The 22,976-nt window shown below is 37.8% G+C and overlaps 8 protein-coding genes across 11 annotated transcripts; 4 read left to right on the top strand and 4 right to left on the bottom strand.

Annotated features, from left to right (window-relative positions):
• The first annotated feature begins 1,459 nt into the window (after positions 1-1,459).
• On the top strand, positions 1,460-1,960 carry LOC18024560 (transcriptional regulator TAC1). The gene has a single exon (XM_006407629.1). The coding sequence runs from the start codon at positions 1,460-1,462 to the stop codon at positions 1,958-1,960; it is 501 nt and encodes a 166-aa protein (XP_006407692.1).
• An 841-nt stretch (positions 1,961-2,801) lies between these two features.
• On the top strand, positions 2,802-5,597 carry LOC18024561 (oxysterol-binding protein-related protein 3B). Its single transcript, XM_006407627.2, has 10 exons — positions 2,802-3,109; positions 3,416-3,509; positions 3,598-3,714; positions 3,809-3,881; positions 3,984-4,102; positions 4,211-4,332; positions 4,438-4,614; positions 4,694-4,838; positions 4,927-5,105; positions 5,180-5,597. The coding sequence occupies exons 1-10, from the start codon at positions 3,003-3,005 to the stop codon at positions 5,415-5,417; spliced, it is 1,371 nt and encodes a 456-aa protein (XP_006407690.1). The 5' UTR covers positions 2,802-3,002; the 3' UTR covers positions 5,418-5,597.
• On the bottom strand, positions 5,433-6,433 carry LOC18024559 (UPF0161 protein At3g09310). The gene is made up of 4 exons (XM_006407628.2): positions 6,107-6,433; positions 5,973-6,035; positions 5,746-5,886; positions 5,433-5,673 (listed from the first exon to the last, which is right to left on the bottom strand). The coding sequence occupies exons 1-4, from the start codon at positions 6,393-6,395 to the stop codon at positions 5,576-5,578; spliced, it is 591 nt and encodes a 196-aa protein (XP_006407691.2). The 5' UTR covers positions 6,396-6,433; the 3' UTR covers positions 5,433-5,575.
• Positions 6,434-7,279: 846 nt separating this feature from the next.
• Positions 7,280-8,290, bottom strand: LOC18024558 (cytosolic sulfotransferase 11). Its single transcript, XM_006407626.2, has one exon. It carries the CDS (start codon positions 8,282-8,284, stop codon positions 7,280-7,282), a length of 1,005 nt encoding a protein of 334 aa, XP_006407689.1. The 5' UTR covers positions 8,285-8,290.
• A 500-nt stretch (positions 8,291-8,790) lies between these two features.
• On the bottom strand, positions 8,791-11,166 carry LOC18024557 (probable protein S-acyltransferase 16). The gene is made up of 7 exons (XM_006407625.2): positions 10,759-11,166; positions 10,201-10,293; positions 9,999-10,100; positions 9,809-9,886; positions 9,623-9,721; positions 9,409-9,504; positions 8,791-9,328 (listed from the first exon to the last, which is right to left on the bottom strand). Exons 1-7 carry the CDS (start codon positions 11,032-11,034, stop codon positions 9,212-9,214), a joined length of 861 nt encoding a protein of 286 aa, XP_006407688.1. The 5' UTR covers positions 11,035-11,166; the 3' UTR covers positions 8,791-9,211.
• A 602-nt stretch (positions 11,167-11,768) lies between these two features.
• On the bottom strand, positions 11,769-14,292 carry LOC18024556 (amino acid transporter AVT1G). Its single transcript, XM_006407624.2, has 10 exons — positions 14,144-14,292; positions 13,763-14,046; positions 13,326-13,540; positions 13,022-13,226; positions 12,712-12,931; positions 12,489-12,624; positions 12,228-12,396; positions 12,102-12,145; positions 11,943-12,005; positions 11,769-11,864 (listed from the first exon to the last, which is right to left on the bottom strand). The coding sequence occupies exons 1-10, from the start codon at positions 14,290-14,292 to the stop codon at positions 11,769-11,771; spliced, it is 1,581 nt and encodes a 526-aa protein (XP_006407687.1).
• Positions 14,293-14,769: 477 nt separating this feature from the next.
• On the top strand, positions 14,770-16,995 carry LOC18024555. The gene is made up of 6 exons (XM_006407623.2): positions 14,770-15,090; positions 15,473-15,615; positions 15,706-15,756; positions 15,850-16,071; positions 16,190-16,292; positions 16,391-16,995. The coding sequence occupies exons 1-6, from the start codon at positions 15,005-15,007 to the stop codon at positions 16,887-16,889; spliced, it is 1,104 nt and encodes a 367-aa protein (XP_006407686.1). The 5' UTR covers positions 14,770-15,004; the 3' UTR covers positions 16,890-16,995.
• Positions 16,996-17,311: 316 nt separating this feature from the next.
• Positions 17,312-22,208, top strand: LOC18024554 (transcription factor IIIB 60 kDa subunit). 4 transcript variants are annotated; one of them, XM_024159320.1, is made up of 20 exons: positions 17,312-17,419; positions 17,564-17,718; positions 17,791-17,872; positions 18,004-18,079; positions 18,411-18,499; positions 18,579-18,655; positions 18,756-18,812; positions 18,965-19,077; positions 19,236-19,318; positions 19,413-19,499; positions 19,598-19,678; positions 19,925-20,080; positions 20,191-20,331; positions 20,469-20,523; positions 20,618-20,706; positions 20,889-20,969; positions 21,058-21,186; positions 21,308-21,397; positions 21,600-21,653; positions 21,755-22,208. In XM_024159320.1, exons 2-20 carry the CDS (start codon positions 17,657-17,659, stop codon positions 22,016-22,018), a joined length of 1,866 nt encoding a protein of 621 aa, XP_024015088.1. In that variant the 5' UTR covers positions 17,312-17,419; positions 17,564-17,656; the 3' UTR covers positions 22,019-22,208. The 4 variants fall into 4 exon arrangements, with proteins under 4 accessions (XP_024015088.1, XP_024015087.1, XP_024015089.1 ...); XM_024159319.1 differs by having other exon boundaries at positions 17,326-17,419; positions 17,508-17,718; XM_024159321.1 differs by having other exon boundaries at positions 17,336-17,433.
• Positions 22,209-22,976: the final 768 nt, after the last annotated feature.

The following is a 22,976-nucleotide window of genomic DNA, read 5'->3' as shown; positions in this document are numbered from 1 at the left end:
GAAAATGTTAGTACTAAATTGAACGTATTTAACCTCAAAATTTTGCAATTCTGTCGTGAAATCATTGTAGTTTTTGTTTATTTTTTTCTCAAAATAATGATTTTCTTAACAAACGAAATTTGTTAAATCTATCATGTGAAGAATTCAATGATTTTTAAAAATTTATTCACTCTTCAAAGATGTCCAACACTGGAATTGTTGATAATTTCAGGAAAAGCAGATGTTAAAATAATGCCAATAACGAAAAGAAAGCTAGTGTTGTGTTTTAAACTACTAATTGTGCAAGGACAAAAAGAAAACGCCAAAAATGCTTGGTTGGACCATTTGTTTTGTCAACTGCGTATCTGTTATTTTGTTTATTTAAAACTAATCGAGAAAAAAAAAATTAAGACCAATACTAATCAAGTATTTTTCTTGAAATATAAATTAACTGAAATGATCAAATACCTTTAAGCATTAAATATTTTTTGTGTCGTTTTGCTAAAGTTGAATCTATGGGTAGAGAACCGGCTCTCAATATATATAGACCTAATATCGACTGTGCGTTGTACATTTTACTTTAGCGACCATATACAACTAATTTCGTCATATCCTGATTATTCCTGAGTCCATATATTTACATGAAATCGGTAATGCTGTACGGTCGTTTTGACTGTAAAACTACATGTTTATTGTAAAACTAAACAAACACTAATTTTAGATTTTACTTTGAGTTTCGTTTAAATAATCGGTCTACTTCTTAGTATAATTAATCCATGTTAGTGAACGTTATATATGATATACATATCCGAATATTCTCTACGACTATAAGAACTGAACTAGGAAAAGATGAAATGTTTCACGTTAGCGAATGAAATATGTTATATATAAACGAATATATCCCATTGTTTAAGAAAAGAAAAAACTATCTAACCATCACACTTGTCAATAAACAAATGTTGCGTTAGTCATTTGAAAAATCCAAAACTCATTTTTCAGAAAGAGTATCTTCTTACATTAATAATTTTACCTATTAATATCAACCCAAAAATTGTATAAACGGAAGTATTTTAGTCATAATTAAGATACATAATTTTATTTTTAGGTTTGAACATTTTATTTTCAGAGTGTTAGTTAGGATAATGTTTTCTCAGACGAGTGTTTTTTATTTATTTTTATCTCATGATATGATGTGTGCAAATAATACTTTAATTATCAAAGCATAAATTATTCATGTAATGACATAGAAACAGTTGTTTTCACTTTTCTTGTTTTGTCGCCTCGGAACGGTAGATTTTGATTAGAAGCGTGGATTAGTTTAATAATTCTCCCAAATAAACAAAGAAAGAAAGCTCGAGTTGACCATTTCATTTGGGGATTAAACACTCTCCTCTTCTATTCTTCCTTTTCGTAATGCTCAATTTTCACAATCCTTGATCATCGTTCTCTATATTCTACGGAAAAATAATCCAAATATTATATGGATAACATCAAAAACCCTAACACCCCGGATGATTATTCCGATCGCATATCGAAAAATAGTCATCAAAGCGGTTATAATTCCGTGTCAAGAACTTACATATGCAGTTTCTGCGTAAGGGGCTTCTCGAATGCCCAAGCACTGGGAGGGCATATGAACATCCACAGAAGAGACAGAGCTAAACTCAGACAAAAGCTTATGGAAGAAGATAATCAGGATGACTTTGTCGCCGAGAGTGATTCATCAGAAGTTGTCTCTCTAGACCTTAATGAACAACAAGAAGAAGCTTTGGCATGTGATGATGGTCATAATCAAGATATGGACAAAGATATAAGTCCTGGTCAGAAATTAGGGTTTTGCGTTCAAGAAAGCAAGCTGGATACTGATAATCATGGAAAGGTTAGCATAGATGGTTCGAGTTCGAGTCATCATCGTGAGATTGAAGGATTGGATCTTGAGCTCCGGTTAGGCCAAAGCACCGTGGAGAAGAAGACAACATAATCTCTTAACGATCATCATATATTGATTGCATTGTATGTATCACAAGGAACGAAAATCTTGATACATCAAAGTCTTGATCGAATCAGTCTATTACAAATAGATTCGTATTGTATTCAAGGTATGCATGTATATCGATTATTGCTATCCTTATCATTGTTGTGATAATATTTGTTAACTTGCTTCGGTTAATTTCACCAACTTTTGTGAATGGCATACACGTACACACAATAATTATTTTTATCCATGTATGTATAATCGATAAATGTAGATTTGGTGTTAATTTGCTTAGTGATTGTTAAAGGAGTGAATAACTTTTATTTTAATTCAAATTTTTGATCTAGTCATCAATGGTTAAGACTTGAGATCATTTGAATTAGGATTTGGATCTAAAATCCGACCTAAAGAAAAAAATGCAAGCCGCACAGTTTTTAGTGCTTCCTTCGTAGTCTGAGAATTATATTCCCATAATTATATGCTTAAACATGTATATTTAAGACTTAAGACCTACTGAAACTTTTAACGAATTTGACTGAACCAGCCATTTGCGACGGTGAAAAAGCCATTAGAATACAGAGAACGTCGAGCATGTTCAATTTGAAGGAGCATGCATTTGGATTTGGTGACGCCATCAATGACGAATATCTCAAACTACCTTCCGGTTTAAAGAAAAACTGATCATTTCCACAAGATATGCTTCGATTCTGCTAAACCGATAATGATAAGGCAAGAACCAAGGAAACGACTATAACCGAATCGGTTCGGTTTATCTATTGAAACAATCCGATTCGGATTACAATTTAAATGGAACTGGTTTAGTCATGTTAAAATTGAAGAAGTGCCAACGAAGACCAGCACACGATCCTAAATCCTCTGCATCGTCTCCATCGCTGGTCTTTTCCATTATTGAGGAATCTCTTTGCCTTTTTCTTCTTCCTTCATAAACAAACCCAATCGGATTTCAACGAACATCTCTCTTTATCTTTCTCGATTTCTCTGCCGGAGCTCGTAGTGTGGTGGTAGTGGGCGGATCCGCGGCGGAGAGATGGCTCCTAACGATCCTAAAAATGCCGGCGGCGGAAGTGGTTTCTTCGCTTCTCTTGCTTCCTCGATCTCCAATTTGGGATCGGCCATGACCAAATCAGTTAACGGGTGAGGTTTTTGAGATCCTATTTGCTAAAACCTGGATCTGCCACTCAGCTAGATTTGTATGCTATGTCAATTCAATCTGAATCCTGGAAACTATTCGTTTTGCTTTTTGAAATCCCTTATTTTCAGATCTTCTGATAGCGTTTGGTTGTTTATATCTGCAAATCCTGCTCCTTTGCCTTTGGAATTGATATTTAGATGAGACCTACAGACGGAGAGTTTCGATCCACTTGTGAAACGGGGTTTGCTTAAAGTTTAGCTCTTTTGAAATAAGCGTAACCATTTTTTGTGTTTTGATTTCTTTCTCAGTTTGGTTGGCTACGAGGGACTGGAAGTTATTAATCCTGAAGGAAGTACAGAAGATGCAGCGGAGGAAGCAAACAGAGGAAGATGGAAGCAAGAGGTATACATACACACTTCTGCCTTACCGTTGTTGTCGTTAACTGTTGATCTTATCAACTGAGAAAACCATGTTTTACACAAATTCTCAGGAACGGGATGGTTATTGGAAGATGATGCAGAAGTACATAGGATCTGATGTTACATCAATGGTGACCCTTCCTGTGATTATTTTTGAACCAATGACAATGCTCCAGAAAATGGCAGAGGTTTGTGCTAATGACAAAATCTGATAGTTTTGTTCCTGTCTGATAGTTTTGTAATCCGATGATGCTGATCATATGTGTGCTCTGTTCCTGACAGTTGATGGAATACTCGCATCTGCTAGACATGGCAGACAAAACGGAGGACCCTTATATGCGCATGGTGTATGCGTGTAAGCACATCCCTTCCTTCCCTGATTTCTGCTATGATCAGTATCTGTTTATCTAGTTTCTGTGTCATATGTGGCTGAATGGTAAGAATTGATCTTTAACAGCATCATGGGCTATATCTGTGTATTATGCTTTTCAACGTACCTGGAAACCGTTCAATCCAATCCTCGGTGAGACTTATGAGATGGCTAATTACAATGGTGTTAACTTCATATCTGAACAGGTCAGAGCCATTCCATTGTAGAACTCAAAATAATTGTCACGACTCAATGTTAAGTTCTTTAGCTGCCAACTTTTCCCAGATTTTTGACACCAGTAGTCTTGTTCTCAGGTCAGCCATCACCCACCAATGAGTGCTGGTCACGCTGAGAATGAGCATTTCACTTATGATTGTACTTCTAAACTCAAAACAAAGTTTCTGGGAAATTCCATTGACGTTTACCCAGTAGGAAGGTAATTCTGCAAAACCACATCACGGGCTGCAAGTGTATGCAAGTGAATTAAATTCTTCGTTTGTTCATTATCCTCAACCTTAAATGCGATGAATCTGTGGTGCAGGACACGGGTGACACTTAAAAGAGATGGAGTGGTTCTTGACTTGGTACCTCCTCTGACCAAAGTTCACAACCTAATTTTTGGACGAACTTGGGTCGACTCTCCTGGGGAAATGATCATGACCAACCTGACCACTGGTGACAAAGTCGTTCTTTACTTTCAACCATGTGGTTGGTTCGGGTAAGTTCTCTTCACTGCAACTTCATCTTCTTGTTTTTCCATTCTAAGCTGAAGAAATGCGCATTCACGGTCTCAACAGATCTGGTCGATATGAAGTGGACGGATATGTGTATAACGCCTCTGAGGAGCCCAAGATACTCATGACTGGTAAATGGAACGAGTCCATGAGTTATCAGCAGTGTGACAGTGAAGGTGAACCTCTCCCGGGCACCGAACTGAAAGAGGTTCGTCAAATCTCTCTTTGTCATCGACTCAAGTCTCTTTCCAAGAATCTAACTTTGATGACATTCTAATGCTGTCTTTTGTTCATAGGTCTGGAAACTCGCTGATGTTCCAAAGGATGACAAATACCAATACACGCACTTTGCTCACAAGATCAATAGCTTCGACACTGCCCCGAAAAAGCTGTTACCGTCTGATTCACGGTTACGCCCTGATAGATACGCACTCGAGATGGGCGACATGTCCAAATCCGGATATGAGAAGAGCAGGTATGTTTTCAAAAACTTGTCCTTTAGGATCTGAAATTGAAGTAATCTAATTCTCATCCAACGTCTTTGTACAGCATGGAAGAGAGACAGAGAGCAGAAAAGAGAACTCGCGAAGAGAAGGGCCAAAGCTTTACTCCAAAGTGGTTCGATATAACCGAAGAAGTCACTCCTACACCATGGGGGGATCTCGAAGTATACCAGTTCAACGGAAAGTACTCAGAGCATCGGGAAGCCGCGGATAACTCTGAAGACAACACCGACCCTAAGTCAATCCAATTCAACCCATGGCAATTTCCAGATTTGTCTACTTGAAGAAGCTCCAAAAGATAAAACAAAAAAGATCAAATCTTTTGGAAACAAATGTTGTAATTCTTATTCTCTCGTAGTTTCAACAAACTCTGCTAGCTTCCCCTGTTTTCTCTAGTAATAGTTTACAACTTCTATTGTTTTTCTTTTAATTCTTCTTTTATTTAAATCTCTTCTTGATCCTCATCGTCGTAGTGATCTTCTTCTTGGGGCTTGATCCCACTCTCACCAAACCATCTTGGAGGATCGAATCCAGATCCACCTGTGTCCAGAGGAACTCATTAGATTGAAAGAGTAAACGACAAGAAAAGACAGGAAAAGAAAAGCAGTGTACCAAGAGGATTGCAGCGGCAGAGACGCCAGGTGGTAAGAACAGTGCCTTTGAGAACTCCGTATTTCTTGTAAGCTTCCATGGAGTATTCGCTGCAAGTCGGAACGTAACGGCAGCTTCTAGGTAACACCGGCGATATCTCCCCTGTTTCACCGGAAAACGCCATTAACAGACCCGAATAAATAAAAACACTAATTACAGAGGAGTAATTAGAAAATGTGCTTCTTTACTCTTGTAGAAACTCAGCATCGCTAAAGCTGCTTTGACTCCCACGCTCTCCACCTCTTCCTCATCTGAACCCAGCCAATTAGTTGCATAGAACAAGTAAAGGGAAACCCAGATTTAATATAGCGAAAAGAGACACCTTGAGGAGTTTCAGGGTCTGGATTCGAAGGCGTCAATTTCGAGGATAAGCAACCGAGCTGCAGCTTGGTTTTCCGAGGAAGACGATGAAAACTCAGGCGATAATTGTTGAATTTCTGGTGAAGTTTAGGTGGATTCGGGTTTTCAGAGATCAAGAGGGTTGCATAAGGACGGTGAATGGAAACGACGACCGCCATTAAAATGCAAAACTCAATGAATAAAGCTTCAAGTAAAACTCTCTCCCTTCCCAATCTAATGGAACCCAAAACGACGACGTTACAAGTGACCATTAGCACATTGGTAAAAAACCGAAATATACTTCGACAAGAAAAGTCATATGAGCTTGAGGCTAGACACAGTATATATAGAAATGCTCCAAAAGACTCTTTCCTCTTGACCACTCTTGGCGTAGGGTTGGGCGCGGAGAGGATATCATGGATTTTGAGGATATCCGTGATCCGCTCCGTCCGGATAATCATGTTTTTGATCCGTATCCGTTCTGTAACTATTCTGATATCCATTTTTCGGATATCCGCTAAAAATTTGAATATTTGTCGGATATCCGATCCGCCCCATAAAAATATTTAAATAATAATATATTTAAAATAAAAATTTAAAAAATCAAAATTTAGCTAAAAATGACAATATTTTCTTTAAAAATATATGTTTTTACTTAACTTATTAAGTTTTAATATTTATAATAATCAAATTTATAAACAAAAACTCATAAAAATTACATTTATATATAATAATTATACACTTTATATGAATTGTTATCTATTTATATGTGCATATATATTTATATCGGAGCGGAGCGGATATCCGTCTTAATTTATTTTAGTATTTGTGATTTGCTCCGTTTTTAACGGATATTGAATTTTAATATTTGCTTTGCTCCATAAAATTACGGATATCCGGATTTTTCGGATTGAATCGAGACGAATAACGGATCGAAGCAAATATAACGGATATTTTGCACAGCCCTACTCTGGGGTACAAGATTCGGCTAATGAGACCACAGTACATGATAAAGGAAAACAAAATGGCACATCTTATTCAATATCTTCGAAACAAAAGAACACAGCATTGATAATCAAATTGTAAATGAGCTAGCTTAATTTAATCATACAATCTTTATTAAATATCAAACATTCGAAGGCCTGACGAACTTGGATCACTCAAACTTCAACCCTGAACCTTGTAGTTTGTTTTCAACGATCTCATCGAGTTTTTTCGCCATATCATGAGTGAGATAATCCTTCCACCCACCGACTCCTCCTTTACGGAAAAACGCATGGTGATGTATTCCACAAGTAGATGTTCCCGTCTTGTTGGCCACCAAATTACTCAGGTTACTAAGACTACACAATTCCAAGATCTTCTCAACCATTCCACTTTGCTTTTCTTCTTCAGTGAATGAGTAGCCTAAGAAATCGGCGAGCCTCATAACTTGAGCCTCAGGCTTCTCTATCATTTCTTCATATGTCATGAAGAGTACCGGATTCACATTCACCAAGCTCGCTTTCCAATAGCTCAAGACTTGATCTTGAAACGGTCCGAACAAGTAAGCCCCTTTGATAAACTCGTCAAACATATCTTCAAGCGAATTGTTACTATACAACTCTTTGCTAACAACCTTGCTCCTGAAATGCCAACGAGAGACCAACACATCTTTTATGTTCCTACACACGTAAACCACCTTGCAAGGAGAATCTCTTAGGGTCTCATTTAGCGTTTGAAACGGCATGTGGGTTGCAAAGAGCCTAGGTAAAGGAAGCTCTTCGAGGTCAGGAAGTTGATTCTTATCATATAAGTCAATCTCAAGAAACCGAACAAGGTTGTGGGGATTGTTGGAGAGGAGAGGATGGGAGTCAAGAGTATAAGCTGCGTACTTGTTTCTATGAACGACGGCGAATGCGAGAGCTTTGAGCCAGGTGGTGCCTGATTTGGGGAAAGATGCAAGAATGATATCAGTATCTCGTGGTCGGAAATGTTTTTGGAAGTTTAGGATTGCTTGGACTGTGTTGGGATAGTACCAAGATCCTTGGTAACTGAAGAGGCTTTTTCCCATGAAATCTTTCTCTGAAGGTAGAGAAGAGATCAGATTCTTACATTCCTGGCTCACATTATCATCCTTCATGAAATTTAAGGGTGTCTGAAGATTTTTTGAAGCTTCCATTAGGGGAGAAATGTAAGAGAGAGAAAAATAGACAGATGACTTTGCCTTTGTGAGTTTGGGGGACTTTGAGCAGATAGACTAAGAAACATATAAAAAGAAAACATGAAACCAAAACACTAGCTGGCGTCGGTAAGACCAATAACATTTATGTCTAACGTTATTGAGGTAGTGAGATGAATAAAAAAGTGCAAGATGTTGATGGTTCAACGTGGTCGTTAGGTGTATAGACCTTTTTAATACATACTAAATAGTCTATATTATATAGACTATATAAATATCATATTAATACATAACGATTGTCTTTATTGACTAAATAAACAAGATCATATTCTAAGTGTCTTTGGGCTTGATCAACCTCTCTGATTTTCATCTTCTTCTTCTTCTTTGTCCAATCTGGTCACAATTTTTTTTTTTACGAACTTCATTTTTCTTATTTCTTATGAAATCCAAGACTCCGAAAGCTTGCGTACAAGCTACATAGTTATGCATAACAAACACATACTGACAACTTTCTGATTCTGACAAGAATTTAAGATACTTTTCAATTAACTTACAAAGATGTCTTTTCACTTGTTAAGTGGTATGTATAAGCATAATCAACTTTTGAGTTCTGTATCCACAACCTAACTTCCTTCTCCTTTTTGACGAATCCAAAGAAAAACGGGAGAAATACAAAAAAAAAAAAACTTACCTAGCTCTAACTGACGCCATAATTTTCACAAACGGATGCTCTTGGTCCAGTTAACAATGATGAGAGTCAGAACCTTGTCAAGCAGAGTCTACTACTGATTACCCGCTAGTCTTGGTTTTGTGCTGAGGCGGCTAAAACGCCTGATAAGGACAGAGCCAGAGAGCTGTGAAGTTGAAAATCTGCTGCCTTTTCTATGGAACTCACCAAAAATTGGGAAGATATGATTTGGACTAGGGCTAAGGTTTTGTTTCAGATGAAACAGGGGTTGAATCAAAAGCTGTACGAAAACGCAGACCAGAACCTATATGCCTTGATGTAGGGCAGAGCCAAGAAAGTATGTTGGGACCCAAAATCTGTAGAAAAAAACAGTTATAACTTAACAGAGGATAAACCTTTGACTGATACTGACCATCTAGAAGATGAGAATTATTACCAAGATTAGGTTCTCATATGCGCCTATGTCATACGGATGCTTATAGACTTGCCCACCTTTCTCTGCTAACCACATAGCTCTCACTCCTTCGTGGTACTGCTCAAATTCCACAACATTAATTAGCAGATGGGAAAAAACTAAGTAGAGCTAAGTAGATCCATAATTTAGCAATCGAAGAAATGAAAAACAAAATAAGAGAAAGAAAAAGAACAACCTCGATGGTCGTTTTGTTTTGTAAAATGAGGTAAATGTGCCACCCGAGAAGAACACCTAACGCGATGCTCAATGGGATAAGAACAAAAGCTGAAATTACCTGAGAAAAACAAAAACCATAAACATTAGAATGGAAAATAATATTGGTTTGCAGTTTTCAAAACAAATCATCAATCGAAATCATTACATATATAGTTCTTAGATAGCTTCCCATCTCTTCGTCTTCGTCTTGAGGTTCAACAGTAAGGCTTCCCACAAGCAAAACCTAAAAAAACCCAAAGAATATATATGTATGTATAAGGCTCATATATTAAGGGGCACACGGCACAGAGAGAGAGAGAGATACATCAAACTAACACAAGTTAGGAAAAATGTACCAGAGAGTATACACACGCAGTCACCGCATAGACAACGAATACGAAGAAGACCTTGTAGTTAGTGTGTCCTACGCAGTTGTTGATCCAAATACAATGGTGGTCCTTCAAAACAAATACGACTGATTTAACATATTATCGCATGGGTTTGGGCGTTTTTGATATTTATTTTAGTATGAAACATAAGTGTTTCAGTAGAACATACCATTCTAAGCACACATCTTTTGCAAACTCGACAATGGTGAGCTCGTGGAGGTTTGAAATGTGAACACTTTTGGCAATACCTCAAATCTCCTCCCTGCAAAAGACGTAACCAAAGTAAGTACTGAAACAAACAAAAAAAACATAAGCGGACTTCGACAGAGAGATCTAAGAACACAGTTGCAAGAGAATGCCAAGAAAATACTCATAAACAACAAAATATCTTTGTGGTCCTTAGAAGTTGGGAACATTTCTGACAGCTTAAAAGTTCACTTGCAAGACAACAAAATATCTCAAAATCTACAAGAATCACCATTCTAGTGAATCCATATAGCCGAAACACTGAATTGACATAAACAGATAATGACTACAAACCATGACTATTCAAATGCTGAGAGGTAAAAAAAAACACTTTTCTAGAGAATTTAGATTTTTTCCATAACTGGAAAGCCCATTTGATCAAAATGGTAATGGGAAAACAACAAAAAGTGGTGAGAAATCTTGGAATTGACAAATTAGCTCCGAGAATTCAAGAACCCAGAAAGAGGCATAAAGAGGTGACCTTGCGCTTGATCTCGTGGACAGGACTCTCCGGATCTTCGACATCTGGCATGTAATTGAGTGGAACCCGACCTGGATCCCTGAAAATCGCGATGGAGTAGTTGTAGATACACATCAGAGCCAAGGCGGTGAACACGGCGGCGTTCGCAATTCCGGGAGAGGAAGTGAGGCTGAACCACCGATCGATGAAAGTGAAAACCGTCGAGAAATAGATGAAACCGATCACCAGCATCACCACCGTGACGGGGAGAGAAAATCCGACTCCTTTTCGTTTCATTTTGTTTTACCTCCGACGAAAACCTTTGGAGGGTTAAGACGGAGCACCGGCGTCGAAACGACGGCGTCTCCGGCGAGTGAAATTTTTTTTAATATAAATTCGTTTATTTTTCTTTTGGTTTCTCGATTGTTGTTGTTGGAGTACGTCTGAAGTTGTCGACGATTTTGGAGATCTCTAATGTCTCGAGCTCAAAGCTTTTCCACACGACTCCTTTGTTCTTATATTATTTCGTATTTGCCCCTATTGTTTATTATCTCCATTTAAAGGACCTATTAGGAGACTCTTAGCAAATGTATACAATCACATGATTCATGTTGCTAAATAATTTTGTTTCTTTACAACGAAACTGGTAAAATATGCAAAATTTTTAGGCAATAAAACAATGTCATGTGTCGAATATAAAATTAATAAGTTCAATTTGAAAAATTATGATCAAGAAAGATATCATGTATTCGTGAAAAAAATTCACAGACTTTGATCGAATATGTTTTCAAATTCTCATTATTTTTTTATCTACCTAAATTCCTAGCTAAACCATATTTCACCTAGTAAATTAAAACATAACTTTGTTATTACTCAATTAAAATCAGTCTTTCACATTTTAATGAAACTTGAGTACTCTGCTAAATAGGTCATATAACATTCAGAAAAGTTTATTACTCTCATTAAAATCACACTTTTAAAGATTCTATTCCACAATTCTATGTTGTTGCATTGTTCATCAGAGTAACACATCAACTCCATTCTCCTACTAATCTTCCAATTGCGGAGTACGTCCCGCAGCAACCGCTTACAATGCCGGAGATTATGATGAAAACGCATATTCCCATCTGCCAAAAATTAAATATACAATTTATTCACGAGAAAATCAAATAAATGAAATATGAACAAATTAACATCTCCCTTACCTGCGTCTTACTCAGTCTACCCTTCAAGATACTGAGATAACACAGACATGGAAATATAAAAGCCTGCACAGTAACAAAAAAAAAAAAATGAATCCATTACAACATGTTTGGTATGCCTATGATAATTGAAACTCTGATAAAATGTTTATGGAGACATACGACAAGCATTGAGAGGAAAGATCCCATCAAAGCCCCCATGATCGCTACAAAATTGTTAGAGCAAACGAAGATATAAGATTGGTTTTTGAAAGTAGTTTCTTGCAAAGGAAGCTAGATCAGTATTACCAAAGAATGGGAACGTAAGTGCAACAACCAAAGTAGAGAGAACTAAGATCGTTCTAAGAAACATTGATACTCCGTAAAATCTCATCTTTTCTGACGACGGCAGAAGTTCTTCTAAGCTTAGCACGATTGGTGTGAGAGATAAGGCGTATTTAGTCATCGGTGTAATGACCTGAAGTAGGAGAAATATTAGTAATCATATTTTAGTATATATGTAAAAGGAGGAAAACTATGTTTATCAAGTTTTGATCGAATAAATCTCACCGCAGTCCAAACTGCGATTTTAGAAGACGTGAATTGTTGCGGCATGTTTAGCGTAAATTGCGATTGAATCGCCTCACCAAACATACTGTAGCCGCAAATTGCTACGGCTATGTAAAAGATTACACAGAACCCAAAACTGCAAGAAGTAAGGAGAAGTTAAAAACTTCTGACCTAATTAATACCATTTACTTCCTTTTCAAGTAAGCTAAAGTAGAGGGTTTACCTAGCGAGGAGCACCAAAGGAAACTTGGATGGATCTTTCATAGAAGAGTAAATGTTTGGGAAAACCGCGTGACCACTGAACCCAAACCCGAAAATCCCAATCGCGACAGGTAAGTTACTGAGATCCAGAGATTGTCCACCTGAGTGAAACCCGACTCCATCAACCGACCCGACCCAAAAGAGACAAAGAGCCAGCAAGATGGAAGAGAAAACTCCTCCGGCTATAGGAACAAAAAAAATGCATGAGTTAGAGAATGATAGAATCTCAAACTACATAAAAGGATATATGATCCATATATATGAAATGGAACCTGAGAGATAGGAGAGTAAGCTAAGGTCTCTAAGCCAAACTGTAGGAAGAACAATAAGAGTAGTTGCTATGGCAAAGATCTGTGAAGAATCAAGAGATACTCCAGCGATGTTTAACAAAATGTTGGGGAAGAGTCTTGACAAGTTATCACTCATCATGATTATATACTCCACACAACATGCGTATAATTCCATGTACAGAAGTATCTGCAACTCTCAAGATATAAAGAAAAATAAGTTTTAGTTTGGAGATGTTAGAAGAAAATCTGTAAGTATATATATGTAAATGGTTTTCAAATAACTTACGGAGATGATGAGGCGGCCAGTGAATCCAAAGGCAGCTTGACCGATATCGGGATAGGTATGGAGGTTAGGAGAGCTTTCAAGACATCGCTTGAGGAGAATACCGGTGTAGCAAGTGATGATACCGAAGAAGAAGAGTATAAAAAGCCCGAGCCATCCTCCTTCTTTCACTGCGTATGGCATTGTGAGTAGACCTACTCCACATAGGATATTGATTCCTGCACCAAAATAACTTCAAACTTAAATTGAGAGAGAGAGAGAGATCAGCAAGAAGTGTGCAGAAGATGGAAACATGTTTGTAACGGTGGTGAAATCTGATAACCGTCTTAACCGAACCGGATGCCTAAGCCCTGAAGTGTTGTACATAGCCATTCTCAGACCCAAGTCTAAAGTTATGTAAGAAACACTTTTGAGACATAAGTTACCATATTAGGTCTTACCGTTGAGAACGGATTGAGGAAACGAGCAGAGATTATGTTCTTCGAATGCGAGCTCGGTGATTGATAAACTGAGCTGAGATGAAATGTATGATTTGACAGATACCTCGTCTTTCTCGGTGAGCAGCGGTTGTTTGCTTGTGGAAGAAGCAAACGAGTTGAGAATAGAGTTTTGGCGTCTCTTGTACAAGGAAGAGATCGAGCTGGTGAATGATGTCTGAGAACTTCTCCGGTGAATGAAGCTGATTGTCGGAGGTGTAGTTCCGGTTAAGATATCCACAGATTGTCTGAATTACCCATGAAAAGAGAGAATCTTTATTACTGCAAACCCTTCAAATATCTTTAGATTCTAAAATTTGAACGAAACAGTGGATTTGATTTTACCGATAACTTCGAGGCCATGGAGCGGAATCGTTCCGAGATAATGGAGAAGATGGAGTGGAGATTTCTTCTTCATCGTCGTAGGGGCGATCGACTTGGCATTCCTCATCTGTCGGAAACAAAATGTCACTTTCTTGCTCTTCAAGCTTCATCGTTTTTATCTCTGTTTCAGAACAGAGTCAGAACAGAGCAAGCAACAGATTTTAGGGCAAAACATACGAAAATGGAAGAAAGAGAGAACATACGAACGAGGTGATTACTGGAAGAAAGAGAACGAGATTCTGTTGTGATTTTGATTTGTCCTCACGTCGACTTTATATGATTCATATATATGTATAATATAATTTAGTCGTACTTTAGTTGATTGAATTAGAGTGGAAGTAACGTTCACATGTAAAAGCCTCAAAGTCAAAGTTATAGAAGAAGTTCTGAACAGGCTTTAGATTCTGGATCTAAATTGAGAGATTTTTGCTAGCTTTATCCCATACTGATATTTTTAGGTTACGGGCCTCTATAAGCCCAATAGAGCTGGATTATTTGGGCTTAAGTCTTAAAGTCCAATAAGGTTTAAGACGCGCCATCGTCATTCCTTTTCGGTTTCTCACTCTTCAGAGGTCGACGAGGTTTAACATTTTTTTAGAATGTTGTAGCAGCTTCGCGAATAATCTCTGGTCTTTTATAAAACCAACCAGCGATTAGCCGATTCTTTCTCTTCTCTTTTATAAAACCAACCAGCTATTACAAGCATAAAGGTTTCGATTTTAGTATCTTCTCTCTCTCTCTCTCTCTCTCTCTCTCTCTCTCTCTCTCTCTCTCTCTCTCTTTCTTTTGTTCCAAGTTGTTTTTCGGTGAAAGCGTTCTTCAATGGCAAAAGACGGACCCAATTGGGATGGATTGCTTAAATGGAGTCTCTCTCACGCCGACGGTACTCGACCAACTCGCCAGTTGAGGTACGGACTTCACTTTCTAGTTTCTTAGCTTCTCTCTCGTCGTTTGTCCGAGATTGGATTGGGATACTTGGTGGGTAGTTATAGAATTGTATGGCTGTGATTTGGCTTTCACTTGAGGCAGATCAATCTTGTGAGTGAATTCAAATATGGGTTTGTGTAAAATAGGTTCCTTTTTCAATATCCGTACAATTTATCGGTTAGATTAGATGCAATTATTGAATTCTGCCATATAGGTGAAAGGTTGCCTCTTTATGTTCACTACTTTTCCATGAAATAAGCTTAAGAGAACCCACCATGTTGATCATGTCAAACGGTTATAGCTTATACTGTGCTTCGTGTTTATAGTGGATTGTTTTGTTGATTGAGTTGTTTGATGAGACAGTGAGGAGGATAGAAAATGGTTTATGGAGGCTATGCAATCGCAGACTGTAGATGTAGTCAAACGCATGAAGGAAATAACACTAGTTATGCAAACACCTGAGCAAGTTTTGGTGGATCATGGAGTAACACCTGAAGATATCGAAGGTGCTTAATTGGCCATAACGTATAGTTTCTTCTTGGCTTATCTTGTGAAATCTTGTGGGGATGTACTAATTTGTTTTAATATTATGGTAGATTTGCTGGATGAGTTGCAGGAGCACGTTGAATCGATCGATATGGCTAACGGTAAACCCATCTCTTACTTGGAACTTGGTTCTCTCCTTTTTTTTTCCGTTGTTTTTAGCTCAATTTGAATATTGGTTACTTACTGTTGTGTAGATCTTCATTCGATTGGAGGCTTGGTTCCTCTTCTCGGATTCCTTAAAAACTCTCATGCTAATATCCGAGCAAAAGCTGCTGATGTCGTAAGCACAATAGTTCAGAACAATCCTCGAAGTCAGGAATTAGTTATGGAAGCCAATGGTTTGGAGTCACTGCTATCAAATTTCACCTCAGATACAGATATTCATGCTCGAACTCAAGCTCTCGGCGCAATATCATGTAAGCCTGATCTATTAGTTTATTGTAAAGATTGAGATGATCAAAACCTTGTGTGATTCTGTCATATTCGGTTTGTGATAATCTACTTAAGACTCTACCTTTTGTATATGTTATGTAGCTTTGATTCGCCATAACAAACCCGGAGTCACGGCTTTCAAGCTAGCCAATGGTTATGCTGGCCTTAGAGAAGCTTTGGCATCTAATAGTGTGAGATTTCAAAGGTAATCCAGTCAAATGCTCTTATTTCTTGCGGCCTATGTTGATTTCAAAACCTTGGGAGATTCTTGAATTGTTGCTCTTTTCTTTCTAAATTCACCAGGAAAGCCTTAAACTTGTTGCAATATCTTCTGCAAGATGATGATTCTGACCGCAGTATTGCCACTGGACTCGGATTTCCTCGAGTTATGATGCATCTCGCGTCTAGTGACGACTCTGAGACTAGAGAAGCCGCTCTTCGCGGATTGCTTGAGCTTGCAAGAGACAGAAACGATGGAAGCGGATGTAGCAGCCTAGAGAAAGGTGATGAGAAGCTGAGGCAGCTTCTGGAAGAACGGATTAAAGGAATTAGCTTGATGTCACAAGAAGATCTTGGAATGGTTAAAGAAGAGAGACACCTCGTGGATTCACTGTGGGGCATTTGCTACAACGAACCTTCTTCTCTGAGAGAGAAAGGGCTTCTTGTTCTTCCCGGTGAAGATGCGTTACCTCCTGATGTCGCAAGCAAGCTCTTTGAGCCTCCTCTCAGAGCTTCTGCAGCAAACCGTAATGCCACTGAGAAGAAAGAGGAACCTCTGAAGCTACTTGGACCCGCACCATAGGCGAGAACTTAGAAGCTAAATTTTATCTTCTTGTTTTTCTTGTAACTTCTCAAGAATTCAGAAAAATTTCATAGATTTCAATGTCAAGAATCTACTGTTTGTTCAACTTCTATGATTCTATCTTTAATTATTATTGTTTGTTCAATTCTTCTTCGGATTCAAAAGATGTCACAAGAAAGAATAACTCCGAGAACGATTACACTCATTTCTTTTCTTGTCTTATGCTGTCTCTGTTTCTTCCCAAAAAGCCAAGCAGAAAGTTGACGAACTTGAGGTTTCTTTCCGTTTTCGGTTTAGCAAAATAGCCAACATGGACCAGATCTAATTTATCGGTTTAAGTTATGAAATCGAACTAAACCGAAGAACGAAGTTTTAGGAATTTAATTTATTTTGCAGTTATCTTAAGTAAGATAAAGAGCCCACGAACTTTTGCGTTACAGGACCCGAGTTCGATCGTAAGCAGTCGCAAATCGGAGAAAATTTATCAGCTTCGCCTTCTTCCGCCACCGTCGCCGTTACAGCTAGAACCGGTATTATATAGTCAGTGAGTTTATCTTATAATAAACCAATATACCATTAAATCCTAATCCATCTCCACCTCCTCGCACGATTGCCTAGAAGGAGCTTCTTTCCCCAGAAATAATCTGATCTCCTCTTTATTGAACAAGTAACAGTGGAAGCTGTTGTTTTGAATCAATTGAAGCTCTGTCTCCGAGTTTTGGATCCGTGGTATTAGCTAAGGTGGGAAATTTCTGAGTTGGGGAGCCATGGTGTGGTGTAAACATTGTGGAAAGAATGTTCCCGGAATACGCCCCTACGATGGTGCATTGTAAGTGTTTTGAATTTAGATTTGTGATTTCTAGCTCCGAGTCATGAGTTTCGTATCTGTGCTTCTCTGCAGGGCATGCAATTTATGTGGGAGGATATTGGAAAATTTCAATTTTTCTACTGAAGTTACATTCGTTAAGAACGCGGCTGGACAGGTATACACAGCTCCAATTTTGGGTTAAGTAGTCCGTAGAATTATCTTGGATATAAAAGACCGGATTTTGATTTTATTTTCAAGACTGGTTTCTCTTTGCTCAAACATTACACATTATTTATGTACCTGCAGAGCCAAGCGTCAGGTAACATAGTGAGGAGTGTTCAGAGTGGGATCTCAAGCTCACGTGAAAGGAGAATTAGAATTGGTATGCCTTTTTTCCCTTTGTGTATGAATTTCTGTTCACTCTCTGCTGGCCTAACTAGTGCAACTTATACATCTAAGTCTACAGCTTTCGCTTATGTTTGAATTATAACTGCTTAATTAGATGCAGCTTGATGATGCAGTTCCCTTTTTTTTTATTGCATTTCGAACTTCTCAGTTCAATAATTGCTTAGCTGGTGTACTCGTTATTCTGTAGTTCCCATCCTTTTGATCAAGTGACCGTTTGGAAAACCATCGCACTGTTAGACTCTTTACGTTAATACAATATTGATCCTGATAGCTTGCTCTCTGACAGAACTTTTATTTTTTTGCAGCTAGAGATGAGTTTATGAATTTGAGAGATGCCTTGGGAATTGGTGATGAAAGAGAAGATGTGACTGACATGGCTGTTCGATTCTTTACAGTATGTTTTGGTTTACATATTTTCTGAATATTAATTTAGGACTCTTACCCTTTTTCTTAACTCAATTTATCTTTTGAAGATGGCAGTCGAACAAAATTTCACTAAAGGCCGCAGAACTGAACTAGTACAGGCTTCCTGTCTCTACTTGACTTGCAGGTTAGATTCTTCGTAACTGTCTTGTTGCTCTCCTAATTTTGTTTCCTCTTGAAAATTTCATGGTGACTTTATGTTGACCAAAAACTTTCTTGATCTGTAGGGAAAAGAACCTTCCGTATCTTCTTATTGATTTTTCAAGCTACCTTCGAGTTAGCGTGTAAGATAATTACTTTTATTTTTTCATTACCATACTGTTCTCTTCCTTTCTTTTGTAGCCTAATTACCTGTGAAGTCTACTGCGGCGACTCCTCTTGTCCAAGCAATGTAATGCCGGTTTTGCTGTCTTTGTTTCTTTAAAATCTTGTGCAGTTATGAGTTAGGTTCTGTGTACTTGCAACTCTGTGAAATGCTGTACATTGCTGAAAACCGGAATTATGAAAAGCTTGTTGATCCTTCAATATTCATTCCTCGATTCTCAAACAGTAAGTATGTCTTCTTTTGCTCCTATTCTTTTCTGTATCTGGTTGATGTTGAAACTTACTTCTATTTAATTTTCTTTAGTTGCTTTAAACATTAGCCATGAAACAAACATTTCTGTATATTGCTTAACCTAGCTACTCCCTTCATCATACACTTGCAGGCTTATTGAAAGGAAAACTTCGTAAAGATGTTTGGCATACAGCTAGAGACATTATAGCTAGTATGAAGAGAGATTGGATACAGGTTTGACTCTTTTTTAGTCGATCGTTTCCTATGTACCCTTTGTTTAGTTATTTATTATGCCTTGTGTTAATATTGGCCATGTATTGGCATGCAGACCGGCCGGAAACCTAGTGGAATATGTGGAGCAGCACTTTACACAGCTGCGCTTTCGCATGGTATCAAGTGCTCTAAGACAGATATTGTAAGAAGATATGATTAGCTTATGAAAACAATGTTTTAGCCTTTTATTTCCCTAATTTATTCCTGATCCTGATTTGGTGTGTTTTCTAAATATTTCAGGTGAAAGTTGTGCATATATGTGAAGCAACTCTAACCAAACGATTGATTGAGTTTGGAAATACCGAGTCCGGAAGTTTAAATGTGAGTTCGGTTAAGAGTTTCCTAGTTGTAGGATTATTTGCTAACTGTTCATATCATCACATATGATTGATGCTGGGTCAAGTGTGAGTATCCTAATGCATACTCCTCTGCTATTGGTTGTTGTCATATGCGATAATGAAATATGGGGCTCAGTTTTTTTTTTCTTTTTTTCTTTTTGCTTTTTTGCCTCATATCACTTGAAGAATATGTTCAGCATTTTTTCAACGCATCTCCATGTGTGGCTAGGTTGATGAGCTCACAGAAAAAGAAAGAGAAAGAGAAAGGGAAATGCATAAAGAACCTGTTTCCACGAAACCAAAGTCAAACAAAGAGAGGGTGCTCTGTATGCATCAGGATTGTAAACCTTTTGGTTATGGACTCTGTGAGAGCTGTTACAAGGATGTATGTCTCCTGTTTTATGCCTGATTTGCCTCTTTTCATGTTTTCAGTTTACGCAATTGTGAAACTGTTAAATAATAGCTCTGAGAGTTAACAATCAGATGCTTTTGTAGTTCATTACTGTTTCTGGAGGACTTGTTGGTGGGTCGGATCCTCCTGCTTTCCAGCGAGCAGAAATAGAGAGAATGGAAAAAGCAGCTAGAGAAGAAAACGAGGAAAGAGGTGGTAGTCTAAACCATGATGAACGACTAAATGTAAGTTTAGGTGTTCTTTTATTCGAGGATTGCAGTTTAGTTTGTTCTTTGTACTCAAACCACCTATGTAAGAAGCTTGTTCAATTTTGCTTTGGAATCTTATGCTTCAAATGTTCATCCTCTCAAACTTATGGTAGTCCGAGAGAGAAGCTGACTATTGCGGTGTGAACAAAAGTGAGAAACGATGTTCGGGTGAGTGCAATTGCTTTCTAATCAGATTAAAGTGTTTTTTTTTGCTATCGTTTGAGCAATGAGCACTCGAGAATCGTTTTTTGCCGTGTCCCAGAGAAAGGTGAAGGAAAAAAGGATGGGGATTATGGACATCTTGAAGATTCGGACGAATCAGACAACTTTTCTGATGTCAACGATGATGAGGTTCGCAATTGTTTTGCTTTCTTATGTTATTAATATTACATGCTAAGTCATGGATGGACTGTTCAACTTGAATATAGAAGATGAAATGAAAAAAAGATCTCAACACTCTGTCTCAGTCTCTTTTTCTTACTACAGTTTTGCTTGTTAGATTGATCTGAGTCGTAATATTCACTGTTAACCAGGTGGATGGCTATATTCACAACGAGGAGGAAAAGCGTTATAAGAAGATCTTATGGGAAGAAATGAACAAAGAATATCTTGAGGTGATTTTTGAGGCTATATCATTTATCTTTTCGTGGATTCCTTCTGAATTGTTACATGAGAATCTTACAAAATTATATTGTTTTGTAGGAGCAAGCAGCTAAGGAAGCAGCTTTGAAGGCGGCTAGTGAAGCTTTAAACGCCAGCAACTCTAATTGCCCAGAACATGCAAGAAAGCTTGTTGAAGCTTCTAAAGCTGCTGTGACAAAATCTAGAAAGGTAACTCAATTTCAACTTTTACAAATATGTTCCTGACCCATATCAAGAATCTGACTTATGGAGAATAATATTGTGTCGACTAATAATCAAATTCGGGTTCTCTTTTTCTGTTTACGTATAGGAAAAGCAACAAAAACGAGCTGAGGAAGCAAAGAACGCGCCTCCCCCAGCCACAGCCATGGAAGCTGTTCGGAGAACTCTTGATAAAAAGGTTAAATTGTCTCTGTTTTTGATGCCGTGATATTAAGCGTTCAAGATTGCAATGAATCAAAATTTATTGAGCAATTATAATCTGTTAAGACCCCAACCTGAAAATACATAGTCAAAAACATGGCAATAAAACATCGCTCTTCTCAAAGTTCACTACTTTGGGAGTTTTTGTTTCTTCCTCTTTCCTGATTTGTCTTGTACAGAGACTTAGTGGGCTAATAAATTTCGAAGTTTTGGAGGAGCTCTTTGATACATCCGTAAGTATTCTTTTATTATTATCTCTTCTTGTTTCCTTAGTTGTTATCGTTTTAGGGTCTGTGACTGCTTTATACAATTTTCTTCTCATTTCTTCTTTCAGCCAGCTGAAAAATCACCCAAGAGATCGAAAACCGAGACGGGCAAGGAGAAACAGAAGAAGGAAGAGAAGGAGGAACTGAGGAGCAATGAAAATGAGAATGGTGAAAATGAAGACGAAGATGAAGCTGGAGCTGAAGAGGCTGAAGAAGGCTATGTAGAATTATACGACATGAAAACAGATTTTCAAGACGGCGAGAAATTGTATGAAGAGGAAGAGGAAGAGGAAGAGCAAGAAGAGGATGGTTATGATTTTGGATTGTATTGATATAAATTCTACATAAAATATGTATATACAAACTAACTAATGAAGGTTTACATAAAGTTTTATATCTAAAATTATGCGTCAGTCTTTTGAAGGAAACAAAGGCTTTTTTAGACCCAATCTTTGTAAAAATGTTAAATCTATACATAAACTTATGTACAGTGCTATTTCATATTTAATCTATTTAAACATTTGAAATCCAGCCTTAATCTTCTTTTTAATTTGAATTGCATCCCTCAACTTTGTGTGGTGTGCGAAAACCAATTTTAAGCAAACCGCTGTTAAAAACTCTGTCAAGTGTTGGATACATGTCGTCCACGTAGGAGGTGTCGTTGTTTTAAGATGCTTTAGTTTCGTAAAAAAAGAGGAGAAAACGACATCGTTAGTGAGTACGCTGGTGAGTTCATGTCTTCGACGCTGGTGAGTTCTTCGGATTACATCATCTTGGTGGAAAATGTTCACACAGGTTTAACCAATCAAGTTCATGTCTTCGACGCTGGTGAGTTCTTCAGATTACATCATCTTGGTGGAAAATGTCACCTTTTTCTTTTTCTAAGGGTTGTTCATCTGCGTCGATTCTCGTAGTGGGTTTTGCAAATGTCTCAATCTTTGTTGGATCTGTGTTGCGACTTGCGATTAGGTCTTTTTTCTTTTCTTTTTGTTCGTTCATGTGGTAGATCCCATTCCCCAACCCATTTACTAGGCTCCATTCTCAAAAACTTATCTATTTTTGTTGCCAATCTTGATCTTTGTCCTTTTTTGGAGTACATATTTACTGTTTCTTTTCTTGTTGTACCATACTTGAATGATTGAAGATTAGCTTTTTTAATCGTTGGGGTGTTGTTGTGTTGATGTTTTGTGGTTACTTGCTAAGTCCTGTTTTCAAAATTTTTACTGTTGTTACAGTCTCATTTGTGGTAATTTGGTTGCAGAAACGCAGATATGGACTCTGCCGGTAATC

Source organism: Eutrema salsugineum, unplaced genomic scaffold, assembly GCF_000478725.1.
Source record: "Eutrema salsugineum unplaced genomic scaffold, Eutsalg1_0 scaffold_13, whole genome shotgun sequence".
NCBI lineage: Eukaryota > Viridiplantae > Streptophyta > Magnoliopsida > Brassicales > Brassicaceae > Eutrema > Eutrema salsugineum.
The sequence above is the reverse complement of the archived record's forward strand: the minus strand, read 5'-3'. Positions and strand labels throughout refer to the sequence as shown.